General features: G+C 43.8%; 2 protein-coding genes across 11 annotated transcripts in view; one reads left to right on the forward strand and one right to left on the reverse strand.

Annotated features, from left to right (window-relative positions):
* Positions 1-1,307: 1,307 nt before the first annotated feature.
* On the forward strand, positions 1,308-8,750 carry SNU13 (small nuclear ribonucleoprotein 13). Of its 3 annotated transcripts, none has more exons than XM_060166714.1 (3): positions 1,308-1,457; positions 6,764-6,884; positions 7,537-8,750. In XM_060166714.1, the coding sequence occupies exons 1-3, from the start codon at positions 1,455-1,457 to the stop codon at positions 7,797-7,799; spliced, it is 387 nt and encodes a 128-aa protein (XP_060022697.1). In that variant the 5' UTR covers positions 1,308-1,454; the 3' UTR covers positions 7,800-8,750. The 3 variants fall into 3 exon arrangements, with proteins under 3 accessions (XP_060022697.1, XP_060022700.1, XP_060022698.1); XM_060166717.1 differs by lacking the exon at positions 1,308-1,457 and adding an exon at positions 4,799-4,851; XM_060166715.1 differs by lacking the exon at positions 1,308-1,457 and adding an exon at positions 4,858-4,997.
* XRCC6 (X-ray repair cross complementing 6) overlaps positions 4,383-23,574 on the reverse strand; it is a 40,030-nt gene continuing 20,838 nt past the window's right edge. For 4 of the 8 annotated variants that reach the window (XM_060166706.1, XM_060166713.1, XM_060166712.1 and 1 more), the window contains 3 exons: positions 23,041-23,141; positions 19,098-19,211; positions 14,845-15,313 (listed from right to left, as the gene is read on the reverse strand). In XM_060166706.1, coding sequence (XP_060022689.1) covers positions 15,117-15,313; positions 19,098-19,211; positions 23,041-23,141 — 412 coding nt within the window. In that variant the 3' untranslated portion in view covers positions 14,845-15,116. The other 4 variants (XM_060166710.1, XM_060166709.1, XM_060166708.1 and 1 more) reach the window with 4 other exon arrangements.

Raw genomic sequence — 23,574 nt, forward strand, 5'->3', positions numbered from 1 at the left:
GCTTAGTTGCTGCACGCGGAATGTGGGATCTTTTTTTAGTTGTGGCATGCAAACCCTTAGTTGCAGCAGGTGGGATCTAGTTCCCTGACTAGGGTTCGAACCCGGGCCCCCTGCATTGCGAGTGTGGAGTCTTAGCCACTGGACGACCAGGGAAGTCCCCTCAGGTTCTACTCTTAAACAGGAGCCATCAGTGGGAATTTCTTAATTTGGAGACAAAATTTATTTTTTGACACGTCATAGATATGCATGGATGAAGTCTGATGGGGGGATTTTTCACGTAATAAATGTTCAGTCCTGGAGCCACTTCAAACCCATCTGGCTGGGTTTTCAAGCATAGCAACCAGATGTGGTGGAAGTAACCCAAGCCGATAGCCAAAATTCCCAGGGTCCAGTTCTGGCTCTGCCACTGCCTCATTCTGTGACTGTGGACAAGGAGCTTCCCCTCTCTGGGCCTCAGTATCTGTAAAATGAAGGGGTTGCACTGCATGATTCTTAAGGGTCCTGCTACGTCTCTACTTCTAGGTTTCCAAAGGAAATAACTGGAACTGGCCCACTACGGTCTAGTTTTGGCTAGATCCAAATGGTCCCAAGAGGGAATTCCCAGGCAGTCCAGTGCTTAGGACTCTGCGCTTTCACTGCCAGGGCAATCCCTGGTTGGGGAACTAAGATCCTGCAAGCTGAGCGGCATGGCCAAAACAACAACAGCAACAACAACAAAATGGTCCCAAGATATGCCTGGCATCATGCGAAGAGAGATGAGTAAGGGCCATAAGAATCCAGGAGCACCTCTTGGAGGTGGTGAGGCATGAGTGTAGCCTTAAAAAATGGAGATTTGGAGCAGCATAGGGAAAAAAGCACCATGCTAAGCCAGAAGAAATTGGGTGTCCTAGACATTTCCAAACTCAACCTGACAAACTCAGCCCCCATCCTCAAACCTGCTGTTCTTCTTGAATTCCCTACTCAATGGATTCCATTTCTGGTGGACTCCACCCCCACCAGAAAAATTTAACAAAGGCATCTGAATATGAAGGAGAACATTTAGGATTACCTATCATTATCTCCATACCATTCCTTTACCAGGGTAGAATAAAAAAGATGATTTTAAAAGCACAAAAATGTGCTAAAAGATAAACTAGCAATGGAATGACGACACCCTTGAAAATCTTTGTTTTGGTGTGTTATTTTTTGAATGTTTAACTCACTGTTTCGGCCAATAATTTATGGTAGAATAACAGTAAAAACAGCAAAATACGGTCCCTCGCCCAAAACTGGCGTCATTCCCCGCTGGTGCCTTTAAGGGGCGTGACCCGCCCGCCTCTTGGTGACGCCACTTCCGCTTCCTGCCGCACGCTGCCATTTCCACTTCTACCCTGCGACTTGCCTCAGCCGTGAGCGCTGCAGCTCTGACGTCGCCTGTGCTCCTTGAAGAGTGACGGTACCACGGAAGCGGAGCCATGGTGAGTGCGTGCTCGTGGCTGAAGGGCTGGGAAGTGGGAGACGGGGTTCCGTTCTCTCACTAGCTTGTCGGGTGCTTAGAACGTGCGCCGTCTCGTCCGCCTGGCCCGGGCGGGCGCGTAGCGCCAAGCACTGTCTTCTCTCCCGGCCCGAGGTTAGAAGTCTAGAGGACTCAGGGTCTCAGGTGCTGTGCTGGGGCTTCTTTCCGCAGTTTGTGCTCCTGGCCGAAAGCCTCCGGTGAGCAGAGGGGGCATGGCCCAACCTGGGAGAAAGAGACAAACCCACGTAGGAGAGAGTTGAAAGCTGGATGGATGGGGAAACTTGGCTCCATCGGTTTTCTTTTTCTTTTGGGGGGATCGCTAGAGTATGGGGTGGAACCCTGGATTTGGATCAGCCCTCCCCTACCCCTCTTTCTCCATTGCTGATGTTCAGGAGAGGGAGCTCTCCATGGGTCTGCGCGCCTAGTGTTTGCCTCGAGTTACATGGGCCAGGGATTAAAGTGGCCTTTGGCGTTTGGGGGCTGTGGGGAACGTGGAGTGAACCCCAGCCTGGAATGCAGGAAAGACTCTTCCTGCGAGGCGGTAGCCTCTGAAATCTGAAGCGCTGGTAGCACCACGTGCGGCTCCTCTAAAACTCTTGGTGGTCTCCAACTTTTTAGTCAGATCTTGTGGCCTGGTAGCTAGTTTTGGTTGGCACTTAGTAAGGAGGAAAGAGTTTACAAAACACTGATTTCCGTAATGAGGTTTAATCCTTTTAACGGATTTTGGATCCTAGCGGTATCTCTCCTACTGCCCGTCCCGCCCCCATTTTGAAGCTAGTACGTGGCTGAGCCTAGAATTTAAAGCTTCTAAACCAGTGCTCATCTTTCGCAGTGCCGTGAAAAGTTTTGGAATCGGTTGATCTCAGTTTAAATGCATTTAGTAGACCTAACGCTTGGTATGGAGAGAGTGAGCATGCACTATTTGTTGTTAAATCAAAACCTTGCAGGTTTCGGCTGTCTGGTGTATGGGGAAATCAAACGCATCAAGCTACGGGTTACAGTTGCCTAGCAGTAAGATTTCATTCATTCATTCATTCAGTTAGCCCTTGGAAAAATTAAAAGGTGAATAAATACACACTAAGCAAATTTCAGTTGCTATTTATAAGGTGGTTTGGTTTTAAAGTTGAGTGGAATTTTTGTTGTTGTTGACTTTTATTAAACCAATAAAGTGACTCTTCTTTGATCGTGTTGGATCTCCTGAAGTCTCCCCTTTTGTGCATTTTATGTTTATTAAGAGTTGAGAATCCTAATTTCCAGAGATGGGCTATTGGAAACTGCAATAAAAATATCTGGCATTTTAAAAAGTATATTTATGAGGAGTGATAGGAATAAAAGTGTTGCTGGAACCTTTATTGTTTAAGAGGAGGGTGACATTATTGAGCATTAGATTTTGACAGACATAAGTTGTGATTTCTCAGATAGCCACCAAAAGAATATAGATAAATAACTCCAAACCACTAGAGGGGAAGATAGTGGGGAGAAAAAACTCAAAGGAAGGAAAGAGAGAAAAGGAAACCGAACAGGTGGGACAAATAGAAGGCACAAAAGAAGGGAGATTTGGACCCAATATATTAGTACTTAAATAAATACAGGAATGGACTAAGTGCTTCAGTTAAAAGACAGGTTGAAGTAAAAAGAACGGGAAAAAAAATCAGTAAAGATAGTGGCTAAAAAATAAGGTACAAGTAAAATGAAAATGACATAATTACAAGAAGAAATAGACAAATGTGCAATTATATAGCATTTAATTGATCGTGAAGCCAAAACATCAGTGTGGAAATAGAAGATTAGAACAGCACTATGAATAAACTTGACCTAGTGGTCGTAGTGAAACCAGTGAATACTTTACCTATCAGTTATAGAAGACACTTCTCAAGCAGAGAACATTAATGAAAATTGGCCACCTACTGGGTCATAAAGCAAGTTAAACAACTCTTAAAAGATGATAATAATATAGACCGTGGTCTCCCAACCAAAATACAAATGACTTAGAAATCAGAAACAAAGTGTTTAGAAAGAAGGTATAAAGAACTCGTGGGTCAAATGGAAAATATGTAAGGGAACTTTGAAAACAACTGAACAATAATGAAAATACCACATATTGAGAGTATGTAGGGTACAAATGAAGCACTGGAACCTAAAATGCTTGGTGAGGGAGAAGTAGTAACGTGAAAAGTCCCTTCTGGTGAGATTAATCAAGAAAATAAGCAAAAAGTTATAAATAAGGAGTAACAAACTTGAAGGAGATATAATTTGCAAACATTAAAAGAAAGGATATTATGAACAATGTGATATCTATAAATGTAGAAATTTAGATGAAATGAACAAATACCTGAAAAAATAGAATCAAAACCAATTCAAGTAGAAATAGGACGGCTGAATAATAATAAAGAAACTAAGTTAATGTACCGTATGTTAATTATAACTCAATAAGAAAAACTAAAGTTTTTTGACATGAAAAAACTTTACACCTACTTTAAAAAATAGCTTTATTGAGATAATTTGCATACCATAAAGTTCCACTCTAAAAATGTATAACTCAGTGGTGATCATTTTGTAATGTATAGAAATATCAAATAACGGTGTTGTGTTTTGCACCTGGAACTAACACAATATTGTGGTCAATTATACATTAATTTTAAAAAACAAAACCAAAACAAGGTGGTAGTAGAAAAAAAGTATAACTCAGTGGGTTTTCTTATATTTACAGAATTGTGCAACCATCATAAGAAAATATTAAAATTGGTTTTATCTCGGGAGTGTAAAAGTGGTTTAACATTAGAAAAACTTTAAGGAGAAATGTCTAATTCATCCAACTCAGTACAAAAAACATGACAGAATTCAACATCAATTTTATTTATAACAGAAGAAATTCTTAGTATACTACGGAATAGAGTGAATTTTCTTAAGCTGAAATATCTTAAGAGTAAATCTAAAAGATATTAAAACTTTTGGAGAAATTACAAAGCTTTATTTAAAAGCACTAAAGGTAGATACATGTGTTTGAATGGGTTGACAGATTCTGTATCCTAAAGGTGTCTCATCTTAATTGGAATTACTTCAAATCTACAAATCAGTCCCAGCAGGCTTTTTTTGTACACCTTGAAAAAGCTGATTCTAGAATGTATGAAGAGAGCAAATAATTAGAGGTCTACTCCAGCCCTTGCCTAATTCCTCACCACCCTGGGACCATGACAAATTCACCCAGTGCGATGTGTTGGTATTAGGGAAAGGCATTTTGGGGCAATCAGGTTATTGACGCCACTTCCCCTGACGTCACTTCCTGCTCCTCTGTGGGTGGGTCATTTCTTTGTCTTTGCGGCATCGGGCTGGAGACCGCCGAGGCGGACTCAATGGTGAGTGTTCCCACTGGGCCATCACCCATGGGTCACCACCTAGAACGGCTGTGCCGCCGCGGCACCGCACACGTGTATGATCAGCAGCCTCCAAACCCAGGGTTAGACGGCACCGCTGCGGGCGAACTGCTCAGTGCTCAGGAATGGTAACGTGGGCTGCACCCGGGTTATGTCTATAATAAAATATATATTTGTAAAAAGAATCACAGGGAAAACAAATGAGAAATTAATAAAAATGGTTAAAGTTGAGAGGTGAAGATGGGATAGAAGGAATGGAATAGGCCAGGTACCACCCAATTTGTTCCCTACGTGTGTTATTTTGAAACGGATCTATTGAGGTAGGATTTTTTTTTTTTTTTTTTTTTTGGTACGCGGGCCTCTCACTGTGTGGCCTCTCCCGTTGCGGAGCACAGGCTCCGGACGCTCAGGCTCAGCGGCCATGGCTCACGGGCCCAGCCGCTCTGCGGCATGTGGGATCCTCCCGGACCGGGGCACGAACCCGTGTTCCCTGCATCGGCAGGCGGACTCTCAACCACTGCGCCACCAGGGAAGCCCGAGGTAGCATTTTATCCATAGGTATTACAGTATGTGACTATAAAATAAGGATTTTCAACAACTGCAATGCCACTACAATACCCCAAAATTTAATAATTCCTTAATATCAAATATCTAGTATTAGAATCAAAGGCTGGGACTTCCCTGGTGATCCAGTGGTTAAGACTCCACAGCTTCCACTGCAGGGGGTGTGGGTTCGATCCCTGGTCGGGGAACTAAGATCCCGAATGCCCTGCGGTGCAGCCAAAAAAAAGAATCAAAGGCTGGATCAGATTTTTTCTTAGCTCTCCGCCCACGCCCCCCCACCCCAAGACAGCTTGATCACAGATGTTTTGCTAAGAGGGGCAGTGGTCACATGGTATTTTTTGTGATGTTGGTAGCTATTAAAATCAATGTCTGGATCCATTAATTTGGATTAAATTAGTATGGGTTGCAAGATGGTGCTATTTAATTTTATCATTCTTTCTTTATTAGGTGGAATACAGGAGAAACTTATCCTCGCTATTTGGTTACCTAGTAATACAGTCTGTATAGGAAAGGCAGGATAAATGCTCTACAGTTTACCTTTACCAGTTTTCAAAACACTGACTTTGGAACCATGTAGATGTTTTATATATTTTTAAGAATTTTTTTAAAAAGCAAACTAAATACGAAGGAGCCCTAATTGTATATCAAATTGATAACCACAGGAAAAAAATAATTTGAGTAACTTTTGAATATAATACTCTGGACGGCTTTAGTCAGATATATTCTAAGAATAAAAAGAAATGTTGACCTTATAGTTGGTGGAGGTAGTATTGGTATAGCAATTCTGAAACAATTTTTATATGTATTGTAGGGTAGAATAAATGAGAAAATATGTTGATGTTTTGGAAACCGGGATTCTTACTGAAAACAGAATAAGATTCAAATATTGAAGGGAATAGAGGGAACTTTGTGCTAGGTTTCTATAAATTATACCTTAGGTTAGATTTAGTAAATTCAGGGTGGAATATGGAAATCCAAATTTAGAGATTACCCCATGTGACTGAAATGGGTACTGAGCCATGGAAGCCTGTAATAATCCATTTGCAATAATATTAGCAAGCATTAGGCTAAAGAGGCAAAAATACATAAGCTTTAGTATACATTATTGGATTATGTAATTACTAATTTTTTTTTCTTGAGCCTAATATTTTCATTTTTCTAAGTTGAGAGTGGGCAGGCCAGTGTCAATTATTAAATGTGTGTGTTTGGAGGGGGGGAGCAGGGAAGCTGACCATTGTCTCTCTCAATTGTTGACTGAAGTATTTTGTGACTTGTCTGGAACAACTTCTAGTTCAGTTTGACTCATGCTTTGATTTCCCCCCCGCCATAGACTGAGGCTGATGTAAATCCGAAGGCCTACCCTCTTGCAGATGCCCACCTCACCAAGAAACTATTGGACCTCGTTCAGCAGTCATGTAACTACAAGCAGCTTCGAAAAGGAGCCAATGAGGGTAAGGCAACCAGAGAGTGCTCCAGGAAGAGTGCTAAAGGCACTGTCCCTGTGTGGGGTCTCTGGACTAGATTTCCAGTATGGAAAGAGGGCTGGATGCTCTTGATTAGGCCCAACATGAGGACCTAAGAGTGTGGTCCGTGGGCTAGCACTGGGTCACAGAGATAAGCAATCAGGAATAAGTATTTGAACAATGCTGTGGTGCATTGAACTTGCTCGGTGAGTTGCATGTGGTATGAGCTTTCCAGAAGTATAGATCGTGGCAGATTGGGATGGTAAAACCCTGATCCTTGATCACAGAGTTTGAGAAGTGCTGCATTGCACTGCTTCGTGCTGGTAGAGGTCAGCCAGGCAAGGGGTGGTGGTGACTTGGATGAGTGTGGTAGCAGAGGACAGGAAAGAAGGGCTCTGATTTAGGATGTGTTTGGACAGAACTGATGGGTTTGATGTAGGGTTTGAGAAAGGCATTGGGGATGAGTAATTGGTGCTTGGCTCCCTATCACTTCCCAAGGCCACTATGGGGCACAGAATTGCTTAGTCCTGGACGTTTTGCCCAGTTTTCTTGCACCTGTTTCTTTTCCTTGGAAATTGCTTTGTTGTGGCTTCCCTGCCCCAACCCCACATCACCTATTGGCCTCATGTTCTCTCTACAGCCACCAAAACCCTCAACAGAGGCATCTCTGAGTTCATTGTGATGGCTGCAGACGCCGAGCCCCTGGAGATCATCCTGCACCTCCCACTGCTGTGTGAGGACAAGAATGTGCCCTACGTGTTTGTGCGCTCCAAGCAGGCCCTGGGGCGAGCCTGTGGGGTCTCCAGACCTGTCATCGCCTGTTCTGTCACCATCAAAGAAGGCTCACAACTGAAGCAGCAGATCCAATCCATCCAACAGTCCATTGAAAGGCTCTTAGTCTAAACAGGTGGCCTCTGCCACACTCCCTGCTGCTGACTCCTACCCCAGGGGTTATGTATCGTTTGTTTGTTAGCATATAGTATTTCCAGCTACCTTCTATTGTTATAAAATATTTTAGTGCTCAATTTGGTTTTTGTATTTTTGTATTGTTTTTGTCTTGTTTTTAGGTTGTCATCTCCTCCCCAGCCTCTCCTGTAATCTCCACTTCCACTCTCTCTCTGCCGTCTTATCCTCCCTTTTGGAAAATGCATGCCCAGAATAGGTGGAAGCAGGGTGGTTGATACCATTCAAAGGCAGGGAAGAGCCAAGGTAGAGATTTGGTTCCAGCCTTCAGGTGCCACCTTCCTACTGTGCAGGGCATGATGGAAGTAAACACTGTCCACTTTGTATCCCTTGTGCCCAGCATACAGGATCATGTTTGAATAATCAAGGGGTTTCCTTTGCTCTCTAGGACATTATGTATCATTTGGGGAGGAAGCATGTTTCTGTGAGGTTGTTGGGTGTATGTCCCAAGAGTCAGTTTCTGATGTACCCCTGCTGTTTGCTTTTGGTAATATATTTCCCCCCAACTCCCACCTGTGCCTCTGAGGGTGGCAGGGCAGCAACATACCAAAGAGATACGCTGCAAAATTCCAGAGGCACCTTGGTGAGTGAGATATGGGACAGTTGACCTAGGTCTTGAAGGTGTGGCAAGAGGTTCTGGAATGGAGGATTCTGGGCCAGTCATGGAGAACTGGAAGCTACAGCAAAGATGATGGAATTCAAGGGAACATCCTTGCTTTGGTGAATGGAGATTTCTACAGTAGACGCTTGGTACCAGCTCTGAGAGCCCTTACCCCTTGCCTATTTCCTGCCATGATGTGGGTCACATGTGTGTATTCTCTGTCACATCAGAAGGACAGTGCTAATGTGTCATTCTTGTGAGCACCCTAATAAAGAACACATATATTCGTATTCCAGTTTAAAGAAGGTGTGATTCTTGTTAGGAGTCCAGCTGATACTTGAATGAAGCGTTAGAATGGTTACTAGTTTCTTGAACTTTTCACCAAGAAGGTGTGGAAAAGCCATGACCTCCACCAGATGATTTCTGGTAGTTCAAAATGTCTTGTTCAGTCATTGAGGTGTTGCTGTCACTCTAGAGCAGTATTTCTCAACCTCAGCTGCCCTGTATGTTGTAGAATGTTTAACAGCCTCCCTGGCCTTTACCCACTAGATGTCACTAGCAATCTTCCCCGTCTACCCGGACATTGCCAACTGTTCCCTGGTGGCAGAGTCACCCCTGGTTGAGAATCACTGTTGCAGGACTAGGGCTCCTAGCAGTCCTCCACAGGTGCTAGAGAGCGGGGGAGCCGGTATTGCTGACTGAAGCTGCTGCCACCTCGCCTGCCGCATTACTCTCTATCTTAAAGTACCATGAGAGCCTGACACCTCCTCTACCTTGAGAAATTTTCTTCCAAAGTACAAACAACTGGATACCATAATGGTCATATTGATGAGAATGGATTACATTTAGTTTACTCTTGGCCAGCTTGGGCCAGTGTGACCACTCCAGCAGTGGGTTCCTAGGGAACCTAAAATCACCCTGTCATGCTAAGGCCTGTTCTGTACCTACTGAGCTCATCATCTCCCCCAGCTCACTCCAGTGTTTATATACCCCGCCCCAACTGCCACCCCAAGCAGTTTTCTATCTATCTGTGGATGGTGGATTCTGAGGTAGTACATACGTTCTTTTGTTGTATATGTATCTTTACAATCATACTCTAAAAGACTGAAGTAATTTGGGGGTGGAGGGAGATCAAGTAATCCAACCTCAGGAATTCCCTGGTGGTCCAGTGGTTAGGACTCTGAGCTTTCACTGCCAACGGCCCAGGTTCGATCCCTGGTCAGGGAACTAGGATCCCACAAGCCATGGGGCATGACCAGAAGAAAATAAAAAAGGTAATCCAACCTCCACTTAGATGGAAACTAGGGCATACCCACCAGAACCCTGAGAAATGGGGTGGGGCAGGGCTTCTGGAATCTTCATCTCTAGGGTCCATCTGGAGTGCTAACTCAGTTCCCACAGCTTCATTGTAATCCTTCAAAGGACAGGGCATCGATTTGTGATCACCCGAAAAAACTCCATGACTCTTCTCTGTTCCTAATGGCTCTGCTGTGTGTCTTGTGTCTGCCTCTCTGCCATGTTCTGTCTTTGCTCAGTGTTTCTTATTTGGTTTCTTGAACACTTCAAATCTGTTTCTCAGATTCTTTGTACTTGGTATTCCTTTACTGCACTAGTGGCTTTCTCCTCATGCTAGTCTTAATTCAAGTACCACTTTTTAAGGGCCTTTCCTAGCTACATCTCATGTTTCCTTTACCCCTAGCACTGTAACATTCTGTTTTTTAACCTGTCCTTAGCTAATATCTGAGGTTGTTTTCTGATTATTGCCCTCATTAAGAACTTGTGTGACTGTGATCCCCTAGCACCTGCAGCAGCGCCCTAACACTGATGCTCCAAAAGTGTAGAATGAATAATTCCTAAAGCCTAGATATGCAAGCAAGAAGGAAATCTAGTAATTCTATTCAGTCACCTATGAAGTAGGTTGCAAATTTTTGTGTGTAAACATTTTATTTTGGAGAGAGAATCCATTAGGCCTCAAAGGGTCCTCTGACCTCAAACACTGGTTAGGAATTTCTGTTTTAGAATAAGTTTCCTGAAACTGTTTTCTCAAGAGGACCTATGATTAAGGAATATTTTTACATTAACAGTAATGGTCTTGTTAAAGAGATTATTCATTCTGTAGTATTCTTAAGTACTAAACAATGCATTTCCATGATCTTTCATCCCAAACTGATGTGACAAGGAAGGGAGGGAGAGGAGCTTGTTCTAGGCACGTAGTATCCCTGGGTTCCTCTTCTCAGTGTCAGCTAAGTTACATTTTGAAAAGTCAAGAATGTGCTTTAGCAGATATATCTGCTTGAGGGAGATGGGGGGGTATAATTGCTTGTTTTCTGAAGGAAAAAAATTTTTTAAGTAGCAAGTCAGTATTTTCCATGATACCCTGTGGCAGCCAGCCTCTAAAATGTTCCCCAATGACACACACAGCCACCCCCTAGAATTCATGCCCTTCTGTGTGAATGCTCTGAGACCAGTCTACACCAACTCAGAGCTGGTCTAGCTGCAGGACTCAGTATTATGGAATGACATGTGACTTTCAAGTTTCTATAAAAGACATTGCAGCTTCTGCCTTCATGTCTTTGGATCACCGACTGTGACAGAAATCATAGCCATGTTATAAAGACTTCTAAGCAGCCTGTGGAAAGTGCCTTGAGGCCTCTAGCCAAAAGTCAGCACCAACTACCAGCTGTAGGAAATGAGTCTATCTCATCTGTACTTGAGGGATTTTAATTCATAGAGGTGACAGAGTGATGACATGGAGAAGTTGGTACTACTGAAAGAAGAATTTATTACTTTTCCCAAGAGAAGGGTGCCGGTGTGCCATGCAGGACCACAGGGAAAACACCAGGTTTTGGTCAGGCAGCAGAAGCAGGAGCAAGGGGAAAGCTTAGGCCACAGCCTTTATTGGGGTTTCTTTGGCAAAGGCAAGGCAGGGCAGAGTAAACAGCTTAGGATTGGCTAGTTTGAACAATTCTGGTGGGCTTTGGGCTATAAGGGTGGTCTCTAGTTGCCTGGCACCCTGCCCTGATAATTTAAGGCAAGGGCAATACTGGCTTGGTGTGTGACGTAGATAAAGGAGGTGCTTGGCTTGTGTGAGAGGTATGCTCCCAAGTAAGTTTTTAACTGTCTTTAGTAACTACCTAGCCCTGGGAGGAGCAGTCTCTCCATCCATTTGTAAGGCCCCGCAGCTTATGTCAAAACATAAAATACAGAAAATAAAAAACGTGATTAATACAGCCTCCCTGCAAGTGGATCCTCCAGCCTCAGTCAAGCTTTCAGCTGACAGCAGCCCTGGGCAACATCTTGAATGTAGCCTCATGATTGACTTCAAGCCAGCACCACCCAGCCTCTTCTTTCCCAAATTCCTTATCTACAAAAATGGTGAGAGAATATGTGGTTATTGTTGTTTTCAAGCCAACAGTTTTGGGGGTAATTTGTTACACAGCAATAGACAACTAAGGTTGGGAGGTAGATGAAGAAAAGCTGAGGCAGTCTTGTCAAAACAGCAGCAATAAATATGACCATGTCAAAATTGCTCTGGTGACAAAGAATGCCGGAAGTGCTAGCAGGGCCCACAGGTGAGAGGGTCCCAGCTGCTTGAGTACCCAGAAGTAAATTCTAGGTAGGACTGGCTTTCATATATGAGGCAGTCAGTTACAATGAAGATTACACATTCAGGGATAGTTTGGGCTCAAACCAGAAAGGCTGGATAGTCATCATAGCTGCTGGTCGAGAATAACAGGTGTGTGCTTTCCCTCCAAAACGGATTTGAGGTTGGAATTTCTGTTTGAGGGGGAGGGAGAGGAAGTGGATGACTAATCTCTCCCAGATTTCATGGTCCTGCGTTACTTTTCTTCTAATTTTTTAATAAGACATTACATCTAAACATTACAGGACTTCCCTGCCTGCCAATGCAGGCGACATGTGTTTGAGCCCTGGTCTGGGAAGATCCCACATGCTGCAGAGCAACTAAGCCCGTGCACCACAACTACTGAGCCTGTGCTCTAGAGCCCCCGAGGCACAGCTACTGAGCCCGTGAGCCATAACTACTGAGTGCCACAACTACTGAACTGCGTGCCGCAACTATTGAAGCCCGTGTGCCCAGAGCCCGTGTTCCACAATGAGAAGCCACTGCAATGAGAAGCCTGCACGCCACAATGAAGAGTAGCCCCTGCTTGGTGCAACTAGAGAAAGCCCTCGTGCAGTAACGAAGACCCAACGCAGCCAAAAAATAAAAATTTAAAAAACAAAACAGGACAAAAAAAACTAAACATTAAGGGACATCCCTGGTGGCACAGTGGTTAAGACTCCACGCTCCCAGTGCATGGGACTGGGGTTTGATCCCTGGTCAGGGAACTAGATCCCACATGGATGCCGCAACTAAGAGTTCACATGCCACAACTAAGGAGCCGGTGAGCTGCAACTAAGGAGCCCCCAAGCTGCAACTAAGACCCAGCGCAACCAAATAAATATTTTAAAAAAAAATTACAGATGTTCCCTCTGCATTCAGCCAGGAGGCATATGCACCTATGCACATATGCTTGTTTGGTGCAGTTTTGGCCAAACATCCATCCGTGCTCTCCAGCTCTTGCCCCACCCCCGCCCCCGCCGCTGGCTGTTCAGAGGCGGATGCACCTCCCTGCCGGATGCACCTCCCTGCCCTTCCCTACCCGCCGCGGCTCCTAGCCGCGAGGTCTGCAGCGCGCATGCGCAGGCCGTTTCGTCCAATCATTGGCCGCGCGTCACCAGCACCTGCAGGAGCGAAGCGTGTTTGCAGCCAGAGAAGTTAGAAGAGTTAGTGCCTATTGAGTACCGTGCCCATTTACGTGTTTTCTCATTTATTTTCCATATTCCACGTTATTATTCTTATTATAAATATGATGAAACTGAGGCTTGAAAATGCCAGGTAAATTGCCGGTGGTCACCTGTACGTATGTGATGGAGCCAAGATGCAAATTTACTAAATCTGGCTTGTGAGTTTACAAAAGCCCAACCAGATTATGTCTGGACATGATGTTTCTCTCCTGGGGAGCTCAAGAGCAGAGAAGGCAAACATTATTAATTTACAGAGAAACTGAGACCACACAGTTGCTCTTTATCACAGACCTCAGTGGTTATTTTTCTAACATTCATATTACTGGTGCTTTGTTGGACCCTTGAACTCTTTCCTTCTCTCCATTTTGTAAATAGAACAGAGGAGAAGGAGCCTAGACGTGGGTAAGGTCCTGCAGGAGTGCACAGCGAAGCCTGGGACTCACTAGGTTTCCTCCTCACTAGCCAAGAAATCCAGGCTTGAAAACAAAGGCCCAGCAGTGGTACTCATTCTTACCTTCCTACTTATGGTGACTAGCCTGATTCTAATCTACCTTTGTGGTATTAGTAACCCTCTCTAGAACCCAGAGTTTCCAAGCATGCTTCATTTAACGGGGATGGTCTTATTTCTCAACAAGAATGAATAAGTACTATATTAAATGGTTTTGCATTATTTTGCTGTATCCTCAAAGGCATCTCTTCTAATTGAAGAATTATTTTCCCTCTCCCCCAGATAAGGAAAGAAATCCAAACAAGAACATAACATCTCCTTTCCAAACAAAAACAAGCAAAAAGAAGTTAAAAAAAAAAACTTATAAAAATCAGAGCAAAGAATCCAAAACTGAAAAATCTCTTCCAAGAGTAATCTGACCCCTCCAACACTCACCTCATGAGATGCTCATTCTAGTTTTGAAAGACACAGGACCTACAAGCCATCCTCAGAGGATAAAAACCCTTCCATCTCCTTCCTTCTCTCAGGCTAATTCTTCAAAAGCAATAGCTGCAGGAAGAGCAGGAAAGGGGCAGGGAGGATAGAGGGATGGGAAGGGGAAGAAAACAAAGAGAGACACTCCCCTCCTCTTCCTCTTTTCCTGACACTAGGACCCTTCCTTTTTCCCTTCTCCCATCGAACCTCTCTGTATCTTCTTGAACTTCCTACAGCACCCTGAAAATAACAGGAATAACTCATTTCACTTACACTGCAACCCAAACTCTCAGGGCAACAGAAAATGTGTATCTCTTCTTCTTATACTTGAATGTCACATTAAGAAAATACAACATGAGGGGGGGTTGCTATTTACTCATGAAGCAAGTGGTACCAGAATTAGAAATGTTGCCTCCTTATTACTTCTGAAATCTGATCTTTAGATCTTCAATATGACACATTTAAAGGAAAACAGGTGGGAGGACAGAGGATCAGGAGAATATAACCTTACTAGGGCTTGTCATTCCTAAACTATGTTCACCTGTCCTTAATTGTCACACTCTTCCCTACCCTCATTGATATTTATTTTGTTTCCATTGTGATGAAATGTGTTCCCAGTGGGAGAGAAAATTAAGCTAACAGCCAATGGCATCTTTGGATACAAAGCAGACATATCTTTCTCTTTTATACTATAGAACAATATATAGTACAAAGTTAGGGCTCTTTATTCAGACAGTAGAGTAAGGCACAGCAAAGTGAGATGGCAACGCTGTCTCCATGACAACAGAAAGTCTCATAAACAAAGTCCTTGGCTTCTGTCAGCCAGACTCTTCCTGGCTCAGGAGAAACATGTTTTAACTTGATAAAAACAAAACCAGGCCACCTGGCTGCAATGTGGAAGGGTAACTGGCTGTATGGTCTCTGGTCAGGCCTTCTGGAAGCGCTTGGTGAGCGCATCCAGCAGCTCCTGCTTCTTTGTCCCGCTCTTCAGCCCGTACACCCTGCAGGCTTCCTTCAGTGTGGGCACAGTGAGCTTACCCAGTGTGCCCTTGCTGACGTGGGCCTTCAGCTCCTCTTCAGATAACTCCACCTTGGGCCTTTTGCTTCCAGAATTTTCATCACCTGGGGAAACAGGTCAGGTGGGAGTGATTGGAAATGCTACCAGTGGGATCCCAGCTATACAGCACGGGGGCCCTCATATGATCTGGGCTGCAGTTAACCATCTTCCATAAAGCTGTGATGCCTACCTAGAACACCATGGGGAAGACAGATGTCTTGATAAGGCAGCTTCAGTTAAACACAAAAAAATGTATCATGTCTAGGAGGGAGTTAAAAGCAGTGAATCCTATCAGTTTACCCAAAACTGCTGATCACGCTGGGTGAGCAAGTCATTCCTTCCTTCCTTTCTTCATTTGAAAAGCATTTATACCTTCAAACTATACTACAAAGCTACAGTGATCAAAATAGTATGATATTGGCCCCAAAACAAGACACATAGGTCAAAGAAACAGATGGAGAGCCCAGAAATGAACCCACACTTATATGGGTAATAAATCTATGACAAAGGAAGCAAGAATATACAATGGGAAAAAGACAGCCTCTTCAATAAATGGTGTTGGGAAAACTGGACAGCTACGTGCAAAAGAATCAAACTTTCTCAGACCATATTTTAAAAAAACCTCAAAATAAATTAAAGATTTTTTAAAGATTAAAAAATAGATTAAAGATTAAATGTAAGACCTGAAACCATAAAACTTCTAGACGAAAACACAGGCAGTATGCACTTTGATACTAGTCTTAGCAATATTTTTTTGGATATGTCTCCTCAGGCAAGGGAAACAAAAGAAAAAATAAACAAATGGGACTATATAAAACTAAAATGCTTTCACACAGCAAAGGAAACTATCAACAAACAAAAAGGTTGCCTACTGAATGGAAGAAGATACTTGCAAATGACGTATCAGACAAGAGATTAATATCTGAAACATGCAAAGAACTCAACATCAAAAAAACAAACAACCCAATTGAAAATGGGCAGAGGACCTGAAAGCCCATTTTTCCAAAGAAGACAATACAGATGGCGAACACGCACATGAAAAGATGCTCAACATCACTAATCATCAGGGAAATGCAAATCAAAACCACAGTGAGATATCCTTACACCTGTCAGAATGGCTATTATCAAAAAGACAACAAATAACAAGAGTGGAGAAAAGGGAACCCTCATGTACCATTGGTGGTAATGTAAATTGGTTAATGGAAAATAGTATGGAGATTCCTCAAAAATTAAAAACAAAACTACCATACAAGCCAGCAATTCCACTTCTGGACATTTATTTGAAAAAATACAAAACACTAATTAAAAAGATACATGCACCCCTATGTTCACTGCAGCATTATTTACAACAGCCAAGATATGGATGCAACCTAAGTGCCCATAAATAGATGAATGGATAAAGAAAATGTGGTACACATATATGCAATGGAATATTAGCCATAAGAAAGAATGAAATCTCACTATTTGTGACAACACAGATGGACCTAGAGTGCATTATACTAAGTGAAATAAGTCCGACAGAGAATAGCAAAAACTATATGATTTCACTTATATGTGGAATCTACAAAACAAAACAAATGAAAAAACATAACCAAACAGAAACAGAGTCATAGGTACAAAGAACAAATAGGTGGTTGCCAGGGCGGGCTGAGGGGAGGAGAGAAATAGGTGAGGGAGATTAAGAAGTATAAGCTTTTTTCAGTTACAAAATAAATGAGTCACAGGAATGAAATGTAAACTGTGGGGAATATAGTTAATAATTATGTAACATCTTTGTTTGGTGACACATGACAACTAGACTTATCATAGTGATCATTTTGAAATGTATAGCAATACTGAATCACTATGCTATGTAGAAACTAACATTGTGTTGGAGGTCAATAATACTTCACAAACAAACAAACAAACAAACTCATTGAAAAAGGGATCAGATTTGTGGTTACCAGAAGTGGGGAGTAGGGGCAAGGAGAACTCGGTGAAGGCAGTCAAAAGGTACAAACTTCCACTTACAGAATAAAGAAGTACTAGGGATGGAATGTACAACGTGATAAAGATAATGAACACTGCTGTATGTTACATATGAAGATTTTTAGGAGAGTAAATCCTAAGAGTTCTCATCACAAGGAAAAAAAATTTTTTTTCTATTTCTTTAATGTTGTATCTACATGAGATCCTGGATGTTCACTAAATTCCCTGGTGGCGCAGTGGTTAAGAATCCGCCTGCCAATGCAGGGGACATGGGTTCGATCCCTGGTCCAGGAATATCCCACATGCCGCGGAGCAACTAAGCCCATGCGCCACAACTATTGAGCCCACATGCCACAACTACTGAAGCCCGCGCGCCTAGAGTCCGTGCTCCACAACAAGAGAAGCCACCGCAACGAGAAGCCCGTGCACAGCAATGAAAACTAGCCCCTGCTCGCCGCAACTACAGAAAGCCCGCGCAGCAACGAAGACCCAATGCAGCCAAAAATTCAAAAAATAAATAAATTTATTTTTAAGAAAACCATTATGTTGTACACCTTAAACTTATACAATGGTGTATGTCAATTATATATCAATAAAACTGGAAACAAAACAAAACAAAAAGCATTTACAGAGCACCTTGTCAGTACCAAGGCGCCATGCTAAGTGATAAGAACATGCAGGCTGAGTGAGATAAACAAATATATAAATCACACTCATGCAGGTGTGAAAAGTTATGACAGCACACAGGGCACTGGAGGAATCACTTCTGATGCAAAAGGGAGAAAGCGCAATGACCACAAACCTAACCTCTCATAGCTCCACTTCCTCATGGGTCTCGGGGCAAGCAAGGCCCAAATTTGGCTTTACTTGAGCAAAGATAGTTAAAAGGATTACAACCTAAGACAGAATTATTCCCAAATGCTGAGGAATTCACAACGTGCTGTCCTCAAAAATGTGACAGTCGCAGTAAAGACATTTTGTTTGGGTCTAGCAGTAAGAAAAAGGACAGTCTAGTAGGAAAAATGGTTAAAGCCCCAAACTGGGAGTTCACAGAAAAAAAAAGTCCAGTAAAACTACATCTTACTCATAACTGAAGAACTGCAAATCAAAACAGAATACATTTTCCCTCTATTATTTTTTTGTGAATATATAATTTTTAAAGTATATAAAGTCTACAATTGGTGAGAGTGTAGGGAAACACACCAATCCCTTCTTGGATAGGGTATAAACTGTATCACTTTTTCAGAGGCAAACTGGCAATTCTTATCAGAATTTAAATGCCTACACCTTGACCCAGCAATTCCACTGCTAAGAATTTATGCTGTGTAACTGCTCACACCAGTATGCAATGGTGGTTCCTGTTCACTGCAGTATATCTATCCATCAGTAAAGGTCTGGTTGGATAAATTGTGTATATCTATCCAATGAAGTACTCTGTAGCCTTATTTTTTTTTAAGTAGGTAGATATGTGAGTGTAGATATAAATACCTGCCCAACATATATAGCTGAGTAACAAAATAAACTAGAAAACAATGTGAATATTGTTTCATTTGTGCTGAAATATGTTGTGTTTGTAAACATGTAGGTTTGTATACCAATTTCTGAAAGGACATTATCCTCTGTGATAGGACTATAAAGGCAACTTTAAAAAATAACCCACTGGGAATTCCCTGGTGGTCCAAAAAATAAGCCACTGGGAATTCCCTGGCGGTCCAGTGGTTAGGACTCCATGAGTTCACTGCTGAGGGCCTGGGTTCAATCCCTGGTCAGTGAATTAAGATCCTGCAAGCCACATGTGTGGCCAAAAAGAAAAACAAACAAAGCAAAACAAAACCAAAAAAAACCCAAAAACCCACTGAACGTCCACACCCAGCTCCTTACCTTGTTTTCGCTTGGGAACTTTTTCCTCAGGATTGTAATCTGGTGGGTAGACAAGTTCCTTAAACTCATCCACCAGGGAGCCCAGTCTTTTGTCCATTACTTCAACCTTGGGCACTAGAAAATAAAAACACAAGAAGAGTGGCCTGTGAAGTCACAAGCCCTGGCTTCCTATCCAGTCCAACTCTACTGGGACCGGAGGAGAAAATACTTAATTGCTGAGATGGGGGAGGGTCCACAAGGCAGCTGAGCTGGCCATGAATACATTTGCTCGAAGTCTAACATTTACCAAGTAGCTTTTAACAATTGTACTTAATGAGCACTTTTGACAACCAGGCACTCTCCTAAATGCTTTAAACTTATTATTTTTATTTAATCCTCCTAACAATCTCCGGGGTAGGTAAACCTGTCTTCCTGTTTTACAGAGGTGGAAGTCAGAGACGTTAAATGACTTTCCTGAAGTCAAACAGCTGGGAAGCGGGAGAGTTGAGAACCGGGCTAGACCCTGTGGATTCAAACAAGAGTCTGTACCCTCAGGGCTTACAGTCCACGCGCCATAAGGAGGTGGTAAAAACACCAATGCAATAGAGCTGCACAGTGCCATGAAGAAAGGGACCGTACAGGGCACGCTGGAACACAGGACGGGTCAGGAAGGACTCTGTGCAGCACAGTCTCGCAAGCTGAGTGTCCTTCCTCAGGCAGATACTAGTCTAAGCAGAAGGCACAGGGGTGAGAGACAGCCAGTGACACACAGCTTGCAGGCAGGGTGTGAGATGGGCAGGACCAGCAAGGAGGCTAGAAAGACAAGCACGGCGACGTCATGGAAGCCTCGAATGCCTGCCCAGGAATTAGGCCTTATCCTAAAAGCAGTGGGGAACCTTTGAAGGTCTACAAGCAGGGGAGCGACGTGATCAGATGGACGTTTTAGATCACCCTGCCTGCCAGCTGTGTCGAGTATGAATTGACGGAAGGTGAGACAGAAGGCTGAAGCAGTGTGTGTGAGTGGGGCGGCCGGGGGCTGGGGGGTGGCAATGGGACTGTAACTTGAGAAGTGACAGCACTGGCAGGACTTATGGATGGAATAAGAGATGTGGGGGTGGGCGGGGGAGGAGGTGAGTGGTTGGGGTGGCAGGAACATTCCCCAAGGCAAATGCAATAGGCAAAGGAAGCTCTGGGGGAAAGATAATATTTTTATTTCCTTTCTTACAGCTGTATAGCTTGTAGAGCTTTTGCTGAGAGCTGGGTCACATCAAGGGCAAGCGTGATGAGATGAATGTCTCATCTCCTCATGTGACCACGTTTGCCAAGTACAGAGGGGAGCTCCTGCCCTGTGGTGTATGTACCTACAAGACGGCAGAACGTCACCGTCAAACTGCGCTCCCACCGTGTCAGAAGCCCCAAGTTCCAGGTTACAGGAATCTCTACTAGAGCTTTGGTTCTCAACCTGGGGACTTTTAAAGAGTACTGATGCCCAGGAGATTCTTATTTAATTGGTCTGGGGTGAGGCCTAAAGAGCCAGATTTTTTTTTAAGTCCCCCAGATGAGTCTGCTGTATAGCCGAAGTTGAGAACCAATGTGCTAGAGGCAGTGGCATGTCTCAGAATCACCGGGAAGGCTTGTTAAAACACATGTTGCTGGGGACTTCCCTGGCGGTCCAGTGGTTAAGACTCTGAGCTTCCAATACAGAGGGCACGGGTTCGACCCCTGGTCGGGGAATTAAGATCTCACATGCCACACGGCATGGCCAAATACAATAAAATAAAACACACGTTGCTGGGCCTCAACCTGAGTTTCAGATTCAGTCAGCTTGGGGTAGGGCTCAAAATGTGCATTTCTGACAAGTTCCCAGGAGATACCAGTGCTGCTGGTCCAGGGACCACACTTAGAACCACTGATGTAGCCTGATGAGGCCATGCAGGGACAAGTGAGAGGACAGAGAAAGATGGCGCCCAGGATAACCCAGCACACTTCCACGTTAGAGGAGAAAAAAGGGAAGCAGGTCCAGCAAAGAAGTCTTAGGGTCTCCACAGGCATAGGAGAAAAACCAAAACAGTATGGTGTGACAAAGCCAAAAGAAGAAAGAAAACAATTTTGAGTCTTTGATAAGGTATTTATTAAAAGAAAGCCTTATGGCTTCCCTGGTGGCACAGTGGTTAAGAGTCCGCCTGCCGATGAAGGGGACACGGGTTCGTGTCCTGGTCCGGGAAGATCCCACGTGCCGCAGAGCGGGTGGGCCCGTGAGCCATGGCCACCGAGCCTGCGCATCCGGAGCCTGTGCTCCACAAGGGGAGAGGCCACAACAGTGAGAGGCCCGCATACCGGGAAAAAAAAAAAAAGAAAGCCTTATTGTGTCACAGAGAAGCAGACACATTTGATTAGAAGTGAGCGAGGGATGTGAAAGAACAAAGAGTCAAAGGGGTCACATGTTTGAGCAGTAGGATACCCAGGGCCTTCAATAGATGTCACCTGGGCAGCTGGAAGCTTTGGCCAGAGCTTAGAGGAAAGGACAGGGCTGGAGATACAGGTTTGGGGGTTGTGGGCATGAGGTCATACTTGAGGCTATGGGAGTGGATAACATAACCAACAGAAAGAAGAGAAGAAAGGGCTAAAGACAGGAACCTGAGACATTTAGCTTACAGGAAACACTACAGCAGCCAAAATTGTTTTTGAAAAATAGAAGTAGAAAGAGAAAACAAGACTTTCTCCCAAAAAGTATAGGGCCAGAAGAGAGAAGGCAAGAGGCTGGGGCGCTAGTAAGTAGAGCACACGGCTGTGGAATAAAGGAGAACAACTGTGTTCTGAGCACCTTCCCGAGTGTCAGGGCCTATATTTTGTTAACACCTTGTAAGGACAGATCATTATCCCCATTTTACCAATAAGGAAACTGGGCTTCAGTGAGATTAAGTATTGTTCCAAGGCCACGCAATTTAATAAGTGCCAGAGAGCTGGGATTCAAATCTACCTACATCGGGTGTTTCCAAAGTCTGTGTCTCTAGCCATCTTGCTAGAGACTAGGCAATTGACTTCCTGATCTGCCTAAAGGCCATAAAGGAAGAGATGGGCTGCCTCACTCAAGGGTTCTTCTTCTGCCAGGCCCAGCTGACAGTCACCACCAAGACACACGTCCAACAACTCATGCTTTTAATGCTGGCGCTAGCATGAAAGAGATCAATAATAACTGGGAAGCTAAGCAGGCCGAACTAACTGTTCTGATCTTTTCATCCTCTGTCAAGAGTCTTTATTAAATCCAATTTGTTTTCCAGTGGGTATTTACTTACATTGCTAAACTTCATGCATCCTCTTATGAAGTACATGAGAGAACCACAATCCAGAAAGGGACCAGCAGGGAGCTCAGAACACCTCAGCCTGGGAGGCCAGGCAAATGTCCTCCATGCTGGGTAACGAGGTCCATTTTCTCAGGGCAGAGCACGCCGTCTGATGGAGCAGCAGTAAGGTAAGCATAGTGGTTCAGAGCAAGGGCTCTGGGCCAGACTCACTGGATTCTGCGCCGACAGCCACCACTTACTACTTAGTGCAAATCACTCCCTTCCCTGCAAACTAGGGACAGTAACAGAACCTACCTCATAGTCACGCAGAACAAATGAGTCAACACACAGGACAACAAGGCCTGGCACACAGTAAGCACTCAATAAATGTTGCAGATTTTTGTTTTTAACTTTTACCAACATGTAGTCATGGATGGTCTACTTCAGAGGCAGGTCTCAGAAGCCTGGCACTTCCTCCTCCTCTTACTGCAGAATCGGCCAAACCCGTTCCCAGGCAATCTAAGCTGGTCTAGGAAACCTCTCAGGCAGAGATGATCTGGACCACAAGGTTGTGTACTTAGAGGGTGCTAGGAAATGCATCCATATTACTGGTCCAGAGTAAAATGGACACGAAAGCCTCCCACGAAAAGAACTTCTCAACTCAGTCACGGCCTCCTTACGTGTCAGATCCACGGCTTGTTCGGGCTCCATCAAATCCAAAGCCAAGGCCTCCATGTTCCTAAAGTGCTGCTGCAGCACTGGGTTCTCAAAGCTGTCACTTCTGTTAAAACATTAACAGTGGCATGAATCAGTTAAAAAATAAAAATTTAAACATTTAAAAACTAAAATAATAAAGTTAAAAACCCAGCTGAGACAATGAAGGCCCAAGGTCAGCTGAGAAATACACCCCAGGTAAAACAGTTGGGAATCTTATCTCTTGAATCAACTTCTCTCTTTCCAATTTTCAGTTTATTGTCCAATGCTAGGGATCCAGAAGCAAATTTTAAAGCAAAACAATACCTGCCCACCTGTCTGTCACTGGAAGCTGTGGACAGAGACAGAAACAGAGGAGGCAGGGCCAGAGGAGGTAAGTACAGAGAAAACACAACAGAGGGATGGTGGGAGGTGAGGAGACAACGAACCTGAGTATTCTTTCTTCCCATATTCGATAGAACATGAAAGTAAAAACAGAAAGAATCTAGAGGCATACAGTC

The sequence above is a fragment of the Lagenorhynchus albirostris genome, chromosome 11 (assembly GCF_949774975.1).
Source record: "Lagenorhynchus albirostris chromosome 11, mLagAlb1.1, whole genome shotgun sequence".
Classification (NCBI taxonomy): Eukaryota; Metazoa; Chordata; class Mammalia; order Artiodactyla; family Delphinidae; genus Lagenorhynchus; species Lagenorhynchus albirostris.

Excerpts from the sequence above, each read along its gene's own strand:
- SNU13 (XM_060166714.1), top strand. Across the intron at positions 6,885-7,536 it reads TCGAAAAGGAGCCAATGAGG|CCACCAAAACCCTCAACAGA; the intron begins GTAAGGCAACCA and ends TTCTCTCTACAG.